Source organism: Protopterus annectens, chromosome 3.part0, assembly GCF_019279795.1.
Source record: "Protopterus annectens isolate FY-2018-M chromosome 3.part0, PAN1.0, whole genome shotgun sequence".
Lineage (NCBI taxonomy): Eukaryota > Metazoa > Chordata > Ceratodontiformes > Protopteridae > Protopterus > Protopterus annectens.
Genome location: NC_056731.1, coordinates 107,038,139 through 107,050,434, shown reverse-complemented (window position 1 = coordinate 107,050,434; position 12,296 = coordinate 107,038,139). Strand labels below are relative to the sequence as shown.

At 41.3% G+C, this 12,296-nt stretch overlaps 1 protein-coding gene across 2 annotated transcripts in view; it reads left to right on the top strand.

The window, feature by feature from the left end:
- Window positions 1–12,296, top strand: part of FAM126A (family with sequence similarity 126 member A) — a 1,303,250-nt gene that overhangs the window by 564,805 nt on the left and 726,149 nt on the right. For both annotated transcript variants that reach the window (XM_044064612.1, XM_044064613.1), the window contains exon 3: window positions 9,301–9,380. In XM_044064612.1, coding sequence (XP_043920547.1) covers window positions 9,321–9,380 — 60 coding nt within the window. In that variant the 5' untranslated portion in view covers window positions 9,301–9,320. The remainder of the gene's footprint in view (window positions 1–9,300; window positions 9,381–12,296) is intronic.

Genomic DNA, 12,296 nt, shown 5'->3' with positions numbered 1-12,296 from the left:
TCTTGTTTATTAAAATTCATGCCTCTGCAATTTCAGCACATTATCATACTGAACCACCCCTCTTCTCTCACCCCCTGTTAAAGCAATTCCTCAGAGGGGCTAAAAATTTAAGGACCCCCCCCCCAGGCGACGACCTACTCCAGCCTGGGACCTTAACTTTGTATTGGAAAAGCTCACTCTCCCTCCATTTGAACCAGCTGCAACTGCAGAGCTGAAATTCCTTTCTTGGAAAACAGCATTTCTTCTAGCCATCACTTCAGCAAGAAGAGTGTCTGAATTACAGGTCCTCATGGCAGTGGAGCCCTTAATTATCTTCCAAGCAGACAGGGTTTCCCTCAGGGCCAATCCTTCCTTTATGCCCAAGGTGGTGTGCACTGTGGCCCTAAATCAGTCCATTCATTTGCCTACTTTTTTCCCTAAGCCACAAAACAACGTGCACGGACAACTTAGATTTTATTTGGACAGGACTAAGCTTCTCAGAAAAAAATATGAACAGCTGCTAGTTGGCTTTGCTGTAGGGGCAGAGGGGAAGGCCATTTCAAAGCAAACCATTTCTAAATGGATAGCACATTGCATTCATTTCTGCTATAAGCACCATGGAAAACCTACCCCACAGGGGATAAGATCACATTCCACCAGGGCTGCATCTACCTCTATAGCCTTTCTCAGAGGGGTCCCTACCAGGGACATCCTAGAAGCTGCTACCTGGAGCTCTGTTCATACCTTCACCAAGCTTTACCACATGCCTATTATTTCTAAATCCAGAGCTGGTTTTGCCACTGCAATATTGCAGGGCTTAATAGCTGGTCCTAATGCTCTCTAACTTCCTCCTCCCTTCCTTAGCTTTGGGAATCTACCCAAATGTAATGACTGCAGCAGTGAAACACAAAGAACATAGTACAGTTGTGTACACTTACCATAAATGTAGATGTTGGAGTGTATTCACTGTTGCAGTCCTGGTTACCCTCCTCCAGTCCCCTGACTTCTCTTGGCTCTATCTTTCCTTCTTGTTTGGTGTATTTGAGCTTTCTGGTGTATTTGCTTTTTGTTGGAAGTGTAACATAACATAAAATTGCTTTCCATTATGGGGGCACCGGACATCTGGGGTAAGAAAAACTGATGTAATGGCGTTGGCTGTATGTTTTATACCCTGACGACCTAGTGTCATGGAAGAAGAGACAGCATCCAATGCAGGAATCCAAGACTCTGGTATTCAGGCTGGCTGAGTGCTACCTGCAGGCAGATAACCCAAATGTAATGACTGCAACAGTGAATACACTCGAAAATCTACATTTATGGTAAGTGTACACAACTCCAAAGTATCTTCATAGATCAACTGATTACATGCTTCCTGCTCCACTGGTTTCTCCTTAATGTGGGTGTCCATTGCTCTATCCTGTTGTGATATGTGAGTTAAATTGTCTACGCTAAATCCTTCAATTTGCAGGTAATTCATAACCTCAGCTACTCTTTCTTTGATTTCTCCATTACTAATCCTCTTTTCTACTTTTCCTCTTTGTTTTCTTATTTTTTGTATTGTACAATTTTGCATATCCTGATGTCTTTGTCTCTATTTCTTTTCAAATATCTTTGGTGCTGCTCATTTTGCATTGATACATTTTGCTTTCTCCTTTGCATAAATATTGCATTATATTAATTTTTTTTCTTTCCCATGTCCATATTTCTTTTTCATATCCATTGGGGCTGAGCCAGTGTCCATCTAGGACGAGAAGGGGGAACCTTGGCTAGTGATTTTGGAATGGCCTTGGGGGATTCTGCAAATTCATGTTAAGGCTGAAGTCCCAGGTTCCTTAATATAGGTACTTCAAGGCTCATGGTCTCCAAGATTTATATGGGTGGATGTTCTGTTTTTTTCCAGTTGCTAAGGACTTTGAAGTCTCCTCTTCTCCCATAGAAATTCCTTTTTCTTCCACCCCTCTTAAAAGGACTAGGGAGTCACCTTCTTTTGATTATGAAGATTTCGATTCTCAGGAGGAGTCTTTAGTTATTCCTCCCAGATTCATTCTCCTGATTCTCCACTGGAGGAACTTTCCTTTGGGGATACTGTCCTTAAAATCATGTGACATTTTAAGTGGAAAAACTGTCAGATGTGTGATGCTCAGAAGAGGTGTTATGATCTCCTTCTTAAAGAAGAAAAACAAAACAGGGTAAGCCAAGAGTAGCATAAACATAAGCGTTTATATCACGTCATCGAAAGTTGAAAACACCGAACACCATTTAATCAAACCTAAATAATCTAAAGCACACAATATCGACCATTCAGAACAGCAAATTTTTTCCCAGGGAAGAAATTTGCTATTCCGAAACACATTCACACAACACAGGCACACCAAAAAAACAGAAATCCACACACTTGCACTTAAATTCATACATCTAACTCTACACTAAACTATACAAACACTACTATCTATCCACTTACCTTAACCCAACCCTAACCCTAAGGTCCGTCACTATTGCACACTCACCTTACCCGCGCCCCAACCCTAACTGACTTAACCCGCCCCAACCCTAAACTCTGTCACTATCGCACACTCACCTCACCAGCACCCTATCCCTAACTCGCGTAACCCGTGCCGTAAACCTAACGTCCACACAATCACACACTTAGCTGAACCCCCGTAACTTTCCACCACAGTGCTAAAAGTAGCAAAGCCACAGAAACGGACAACCAAATTATTTCCCTAGGAAAGAATTCGATGTTCTGCAGCTTCGCTATTTTTAGTGTTCGATGCATAGGGTTCGACATTGTGGCATTCAACGTTATCGGCTTTCGATAACGTGATATGAACCCAAACATAATCAATCCAGTGTGAGAGGTAAGAGTTAAAAGTATGAAATCCAAAAAAACAGCCAACAAAAAATGTATTTGATACTAAGTAAACACCAGGAGATCAGCCATTAAAAGGTTTTCTTGATCCCAGTTTGTTAGAATGAGCTCTTTTGTCACTTAACATACTTCATCATCTTGTACTATAGCAGTGATTATAATACTGAGCATACACCGTTGCACTCTGGAAGAACTAGTTTTGTTACAATTCATATACATACATACATACGTACGTGTGTGTGCGTGTGCGTGCGTGTGTGTGTGTGTGCGTGCGTGTGTGCAGAAAAATCAATAATCACCATTACTACATGGACTTTTGTCTGTTAACACTTCCTTGAATCGAATATTAAAAGCCTTGCTCTCTACCTGCTGAAAGAGAAGAGCAAAAGATGTCCTTTTGAAATGGGCAAAATAAAAAAAAATAATCTTCAGCCCTTTCCTTTCTCACTTCTGTTTCCCAGGTGTCTAGACATTGGATCAAGTGCAGCTGCGATGCTGTTGATGTTTCCTCGGGGTGGCTATGTCTGGGTATGTCAGTCAGTGGTATTCCTGGCTTAGTCTTCAGAACCTTCTAGAGGATGTCACACCTAAGATATTAGATTTTCCTCTGAATACTCAAAATTTGTTTTCGTTAAGGTGTTACAGGACAAGGGGAAGTTTATGCAAGACCCTAATCATATTTTCCTTTGTCCTGGTCCTAAGTGCCAGTGGAACTGCCTTCTAAAGTAGGTCTTTTGTGCATAAACATCAAAGGCAGCCCCAAATGGTTAAACAGTCCTCTAAAAGCATTTTTCTTGAGAAACCAAGACACGACTCCAGGGGATACGTCTTTCATGATAAGCCTGCTTGCATGTGACTACTTTCCTATTCCCCATGGGCAGACTCCTCTGTCACTCACTCACTCTTTCAAAAATTGTCTTTATCTTTTTCCATTTGACAGAGAATTACAACATGCAAGTAGATTCTGTCTGTAACTCAGAAGGGACTACAGAATGGTATGAAATCCCCTTCCTCCCTTTTCTGGTATTCCTTGGTCTTCTCCTTGCCAGTTGCCTCATTTTCCACCTCTGATTAAGGTCTTTTGTCTCTGGGCACTATCCAGCCGGTCCCTCCTTGAGAGAGGGATAATTTATTTATTTATTTATTTTACATTTGTTAACCGGGCTAGTCCAACTGGATACAAGTCTATTTTCAGTGGCTCCACTAACTACTACTTAACAAGATAAAAAATATACAAAAACTTATACAATAAAAATAAGAATAAAAATAAAAATAAAAAATAAAAACAATGTCATAGGTTAATAAGGGTGATAAGGGTTTCTATACCAGGATATTTCTAGTTCTCAGGAAGAAGGCCTGTCTTGGATTTTTCCTTTCTGAACACTTTTCTGAAAGTTTCCTCTTTCAAAATGTTAACTTTTCAGACTCTATTCCCAAACCTTTCTGGTTTCTCTTGATTGGAAAGATGTTTATCTCCATATTCCTATTCATCCTCTTTTCAGGAAATTTGTACAGGTTTCTGGATCTTTCTCACATTATTAGTTTTCTGTTTTGTCATTTTGTTTTCTACAGCCCCAAGGATATTCACCAGATGTCTTGTCATAGCCTTTTTGCAGACGACTTGGTATTGAGATCTTTCCTCATCTGGACAACTTTCTCATTCAAGCTCCTTCACAGTAGGCTGTTATGCTAGGTTTCAAGTTTAGAATGCACCTGCTTCACAGTGCAGGCTTCACTCTTCATCTAAAAAAGTAAATTCTGACGCCTTCTCAGGATCAAGTTTTCATAGGTTGCAGAATTCAAACTCTGTTACAGCTTTTCTTCCTCCTCCCAAGGTCCTTTCTTTGACAACCTTCTTTCAGCCCCTTCCTCCTTTGCAAGAGACCTCGGCAAGATGGTTTCTAAGAGCCTTGATTGAGATTCATGGCATCTGCTGTCATTATGGTTCCATTTGCCAGAATCCATATGAGGAAGTGCCACTGATGTATAAAAGCAGTTTGGCTTCAAAATTGCCATTCTCTGCATTTTTTGATTCCTCTCTTGAGTAAGGAATTTCCTTGGTAGATCAAACCGATATCCCTCTATCCAGGCCTTCAAATTCTGACCCCCCTCCCACTCAGCACCTATGTACAGATGCTACAGAACTAGCCTGGAGGGTTTGTTCCAGTGGCTTCAGGGTCCAGTGGGTTTGGTCTCCTCAGGAGGTGACTGAACACATCAGTGTCATGGAAGTGAAGGCTTTGATTTCAGTTTTTCGCCCTTGCATTACCTTTGGTCTCCAGGACCTATGTCTGAGTCTTTACTGGTAAGAACACTGCTATTTAGTACATAAACAAGGAATGAGGGGATGAAATCTGAAATCTTACTGCCTTTGCAGGCTAGCCTGATAGCATGGGACTGTGCTGTTAAACTTCAAGTGACTCTTCAGGTAGTATATATTCCTTCAGAAAAGAATGTAGTGGCAGACACTGAGTAGATCCAGGACAGATCCTGACAAGTAGATGTTGCACAGGGATGTTTTCCTGGACATTGTTCATCAATGGTGTGACGTCCCTGCTCTGGGCCAGTATTCATGGAGCCTCAATCCTCAACACTGACACCGGTGAGGGACATTCACTTGGAACAAAAATAGATACACACAGTATTTCCAGATACAACTCTCTTCACCAAGCACAATTTCCTTAAGAGCATATAGAGAGCACACTCTTGTCATGGGGCTGGGTTTCTCTCTCACCGGGCCCCAAATAAGACTGTACACTGACCACAGCTGTAGAGCTGAGTGTTCCAAGCCAAGTCCTCCATCATCCTCTCTGTGAAAAAAGTGCTCTGTGTCCAAGTAGCTGACATGGACACACACACACACACACACACACACACACACACACACACACACACACACACACACACACACACACACCCTGAGAAAGACTGGCACAAATTTACCAGCTATGTCCCCTCTACCCAGCCTATATTGTAGATACTGCCACTAAAACGCACCAAATCCAGCTACTCTAAGGCTCTTACAAGGGTACCAATTATACTGAGTAAATCTAATACTGATGCAAATGATAGTGTTTGACCAATGCAGCAAGGCTTTCAGGAGCGGCCACATGCTGCTGGTATTCTGAACAAGTCTTTATTTAAATGCACCAGCCTGCTTAAAAAGGAAGAAATGGAGTGACCACATGTGATTTAGTAGTGATTATATACTGGCAAAGGGGTAGTGATTATATACCTGTGAAGGTAGTGTGCTATCAGTCTAATTTTTTTAAGTATTTTTCATGTTGAGGATTGCGCTTTTAATGCATTATTTACAGTACTAAAAGTTAAGGATTAAAGGTTTATATATGTACATATAGATATAGAAATTTAAACCAAATAGTGATATTCATGTTTTGTGTATTAAAGCGAATACACCTATAAAGATACTAGAGATAAATATTCATGAGCATTGAGGAGTTTAGATAATGCATCAGTTCAAAGACAGATTTTCCTGGGGAACAAGGACAGCTAAAGCTCCCTCATTAGTGCCTGACTCAGTACTGTATGTTAATCTTTACCTTTTGTATTTGCTTTTTCCTCCCTGGTGAAATATATGTCTTTGTCTGGCAAACCATAAAGTACTGAACTAAAGAGCGAGACACAGAACATGCATACAAGTCTGTTATTTTACAAATGTTCTAAATGCATAATTTAAAGTTTGTCCTTGTTTTTGAACCTTTCTCCCATTATTTTGTCTTTGTCCTTGATTCTTGAGGTAGGACATTTAGAGGAGTGGGGGGATTTCAGTGGGTCACCCTGTTTGGTTCTGATAATTTGAGATGTGTTTTGGAGCCATTATTTTTTGCATATATTGATTCAATCACCAGCAGATATTTGAAGTGGCATACGGTGATGCATCTGGTTGTGTGTGTGTTGTGCGAAACTGTGCAAGGGGACATTGCAGCTCATGATATTGCCTCATGTTTTGATATGCTCCTGGTAAAAGTTATGCTTTTTTGGCAAGTTGTTGTAGATTGTAGTCATGAAATAATGACAGATGTGAGTTTCAGACTTTATATCCTTCTGAAAATACCTTAAATACAAAACCTGTCATTCTCTCAACTTTCTACATACATAAGAGTAACATTTAAAATCTGTCTTGATTTTGGGTCTTTGTTCCTGATCCTTATGAACAGAAGTTGAGAGAGCAGAAGGGGTTGCAGAGGGTTGCACTGTATGGTTCATTAGATTAATAATAAGCTGTTGATCTAGAGCCACAATAACCCAAATTGTAGGTACCAATCAACAACACTAATTTATAGTTAGTTTTGACTCCTTTCAATGAGAGCTAGCCAAGGTGTTTGTATGATTACCTATCCATTTGTCTGGGTTATGCTTAAAAGGGGTCAGAGAACTGGTTTGCTTTATATCTAAAGGAAGTCTATTCCATAAAAGTGGGATTCTCTGGAATTTATATTTTATGTTGCCAGAAGGCCGTATTTATGTTTTGGTGGAAGTTAAGATTTCTTCAGCAGGTATTGTATGGTGTTACTAGTTTTGCAGATGTGCAGTAAGTTGTAAAGAACTGAATCCTTCGGGGTTCTGTAGGCTAGACAGAGGTCTTCTCTCAAGATTCTGTAGGAAACAGATGAGAGAGAGAGCACTTAAAGGCAGTGTAGGTATGCCCTTGATTTTAACAAGGAAACGCCATAGTCTCTCGAGCTGTCATATGTTTAAACATGTACATACCAAAGGGGCCATGATACTTTTTATGGGCCTGATGAGGGATCATAGAGAAATGAAAACTTCCTTAGATATGGAGGAAATATCCCGGTGATCAGTTTGGCTAGGTAAAGTATTTCCTAACAACAATTGATATATGGTGATCAAAGGATAATTTGTTGTCAACAAAAGTGCCTAGGTCTCTAATGACCAAGTCATCTTTCCAAAGGGTGTAACCTCTGTGATAGGCACATGGGTGACCTGTTTTGCCAAAGGACACAGTGCTGGATTTCGTAGCATTTAGTTTTGGGCCATGGACCAAGACAGCACTTATTGGTGCATGTTAGGCAATCCCAAAGAATCAAAGTTAGATAGGAAGTTAGCTCAAAGTTTGCAATCATCCTTTGCTCTTGATTGTTATCACCACCCCTCTTAACTACAGCACTCTGCCTTCACTTGTACCATTTTCAGCCCTTCTTGTTGTCATGCTGGTATCCTCCCTTCATCCTTCCACGTGCTGCTTCTGATCCCTTTCCTATCCCATCTTTCATCTTATGAGATCTCTGTACTGTTCTGTCATTTCCATTCAGTGCTACTCCCATCTGGCCCTCACTGTTCCTTCCTGCCCACTTCCTTCCTTTTTATGGTCTTTGCTTTTGTTTGGCCATTTCTGACTCTCTTTCCTCTTCATCACTTGTTGCTGTTATTTGGACTTGTTCTTCCATACTGTTTTCCTTTTCTGGATGTTCCAATACTTTCTCCTTACTGTGTACAATCCTGCTTGAACTGTACTCCTTTGACACTTGCCCATGTCCTCCTGTCTTTTGCCTTTTTCTCCCTTTCTTGCTCCACTGCAACCTTTCTGTGACATCTTGCTCACTGCAGTTCTACACAATGTCTTTTGTAATGTGACCATTAAAGTTAGTACATTAGCACCTGATTTCAAGCTCTCATGTTCTCCAGTAAAGCTCCCCCCATTCTCTTGCACACACACTGTACATTTATTATTTCTAGTTTCCCTGAGTCATGCAGCTAACTTACATCCTGAGTACCTCACTGATCTCTTTTATTGTCTCCTCCAACCTGTATTGCTTATTTCATGTTTCAGTAGCTTTATTAAATAAGCAGAATCCAAAACATTGTCAGTGTTGCATGCTGTCAAAAGCAGATGAGTTTTTATTTATGTGCTTTTGTGAGTCCGTGTTCTGGTTACAGTGTTTCACAGCTCTCAGTGTACTTATAGACTACTGGTGTGTATCTTTTGTTTGGGGTTTACAAGGAATATGAGAGCATCATACATGCTGTAGATAATTGGAGACTGTATGTTTATGCAGATATGCCATTGTGTAAAATGTATGAAAATCCACAGAGTGATGTGTTATAGGACTGCTAAAAAGACTCACAAAACTGCATCAAAGGAAGGTGTATGTTTGCAACTGCAGTAGGAAATTTTTGGCCTTGAGCAAGTATTCAGTGGTTTCTTTCTTTCTGAAAACGTTTTTCTTATTGTCTTTTGGTTTCATTATTATGGTTTAGTGATTCTGATTATTACAGTTTCTATGAATTGCATTAAGTATTTTATAGCATTTTCTTGTAATATCTATCGGAAAGGAAATTATATTGCATGAAAGGTAAGAAACGGATGCAAAAACAAGTGAATTTTGTACAGAACAATAACACTATCTGCTGTCTTTGTATTTGCAGCTAAGTATCATCACAGCAGTTGTCATGTTCTCTTATTATTTTAGGTTTAACACACAAGCCTCAGATGAGGAAGATGCTGGCTCTGGATGAAGGGGTGGTGGAGGAGTGGCTATCAGAATATAAGGTTTGTTGCTATATTAATACTAAGCTGTTAAACTACCTTGTTTAAATTGCTATAAAATCTGTTGATAATGAGCCTTTTTTGTCCCTGTGTTTAGCTGTTCATGCCTCTCACTTGCTTTGATAATTGCATTAAAACTGATTTTTGGCCTCAAATTTCATCTTGCATTTAGGTTTAGTAATTTCTGCCATAAAGTTAGAATAGTTAACGTATATTCATATGTAAATAAACAAATTAACATGTAAAATATTCCTTTCACTAAGTAGGGAAGAACATCTGAATGACTTCTGAAATATAAAGTGCTCCTGTTTTCTGAATGTGTGCTATGACTTTTTTCAGACCAGAGGTTTGTAATGCACAGAGTTTGTTAGATGTGTTGCTTCTCTCTGCAGTTTCATTGCATTGATTTTCTTGCACACACATGGAGATACTACTTTAATTAGCATTAGCATGGTTAGTAAACAGTCAGGGAGAGATCTGAATCAAATCATTTTTTTTCCAGTTACTGATTCATACTCCCAAGACAACAAAACCTCTGTGCTGTTAGCGGACACACAGAAATGTCATACATTTACACATTTGGCAGTAAGTCACAGGAGAACTAGCTGTCAGTTGGGGCATTTAGCTTTTGGAAAGACTCTGGAACACCATCATTGCTGTTGTGGTTAGGGAACAGTAGCTGTACAGTGACTGGTGGGGGTTAGAGGCACTCTTGTATAGTAGTAAGGGGAAGTTGTGATGGCATGCTGGTGAAGTCTTTTGATAGGTTGAAGACATGAACATTATTCCAGGGCAGAATTGCTAGATATGTATGTGATGAAGTTCTTCGTGTTTTACTGTTGCAGTCATCACCTGTGGGTTATCCCTGCTGTGGTAGCCCTCGGCTCCCCTGTTTTTTTTTGCGTCGCCTGCCGTCACCTATAGGCTGACTTCAGGTCATTAGTGCTATAAAGCAAGGCAGCCGACGTCATTACATCAGTCTTTCTTGCAGTGGAGCCCATATTAGAAGCAGTTCACACGAGTGCCGGTCGGTCGCTACCAGAAGCTGAATTTCAGCTGAAAATGTCTAAAGCTAAGTACCCCGTTGGAGACCCTTTTTTCTTGCACTAACCGAAGTCTGAAAAAGTTAACAATTGTCTCGCCTGTGGAAAGCAGATCCCACACTGAGACTTCTATTCTTACTGCGTCACTTGTTTAGGCCCAGACCACAATGTCCCCCGATGCCAGTTCTGTGTCTTTTTTATTGCGTGAACCATTTGCCGTAGAGCTATTTTTGTAGACAGTTATTTTTCTGTTACATCTTCACATTCCAATATGGCGTCCGTCAGCCAACAATCTGTGGACATTTCGAAAAAACATAGAGATAAGGATAGAGACAGACCACACAAGGCCAAGCCTTCCAACGATGCTACCGCTAAGCAGGTCGTCAGTTCTCCGGAATTCAGTGAGGTGCTTTCGCAGCCCCTGATGCCCGATTTGATATCTACACATGCCTCTACTGAGACCCTTTTGGAGTCTGGTATGCCGCAGGAATATTCTTCGTCTTCCGAGCATTTGGTTGTCTCTGCCTCTGTTGAGTCTGGAGCCACGATGCAGCCACTGACTTCCAAGGAGGCCTTTCACACTACCGATTCTAGAAAAAAACTGACGTCTTCCCATCCGGCTACCATTTCTCTCAGACCGATGGATTCTCTTAGACCTAGAAGCCAGGGCACTCCTAGGAAATCTGCTTCTAGCCAGCATCTTGCTACTGCTTCACCACCCTAAACACTAATGCTTAAAATGGTGGAGGATCTAGTCTCCCTTAACCGGGGTAGTCAGGCCACTTCTTCTAAAAGGCAAAAGGCACCCTTTCTCCAAAAATTATGACAGAGCAGGATTCTGAGGAGTCTCATTCGGTTTTTGAAGAGGAGCTGCATACCTTAACTGCTTAAAAAGCAGAAGAGGTGCTTAAAAAGATGGAAGACAAAACAAAATCTATGCAAACAGTAAAAGATTTCTTTCAAGTGTCAACGTCCCAGATTCAGCAGGAACTTTCCCTCTAAGCACAGGGCCTTCCCTGCACCAAGCAGACAGGGCCAAGGTAAGCCTCCAAGCCCCTATCCCAGGGCCAGCAGAGAAACAAACAGTGGACCACTTCAGTCTCTAAGACAGGGAGTTCTAAGCCAACCTTTTATGGCAAACACTCACAATGACCCCACCACCACCCCCACCCTCCCTTCACTCATCAAAAGCTAGGAGGAAGGCTCTCCCTCTTCAAAGACAATTGGCTTTCTGTAACAAAGGACCAATGGGTCTTAAAGATCATTTCTCAGGGATACAAAATTCTCTTTCAGCGAACTCCCAGTTCCAAAAGGGTACCCATATGTACCTCCAAACCAGTGGGCAGAGGCATTGAAACAGGTCCAGACTCTCATATCACAGGGGGCTGTAGAACCTGCCCCCCTCAGAACAAACAGGCAAAGGCTTTTATTCCAGATTATTCCTTGTTCCCAGAAAAGAGGGCATTTGGTGCCCCATCCTAGATCTATCCATTCTGAACACCTCTCTGGTGGTCCCCAGATTCAAAATGCTAACTTTGCAGCAGCTGCTGCCTATGCTTGCAAAGAAATGCCTGGCTAGTGACCCTAGACCTAAAAGATGCCTTACTCCACATCCCCATCAGGGAATCGTGCAGGAAATTCCTGTGCTTCAGAGCAGGCTCACAACACTTTCAGTTCTCTGCATTGCCCTGTGGCTTATCTACTGCTCCCAGAGTATTCACCAAATGCTTGGCCCTGGCCATAGCATTCTGCAGACAGAGAAGTATACAGATTTACCCTTACCTGGACGACTGCCTCATTCAGGCAGAGGGCAAAGAAAAGCTGCTCCAGGATATTCTCTTTGTCAAATCTCTTCTAACCTCCCTAGGGTTCACCA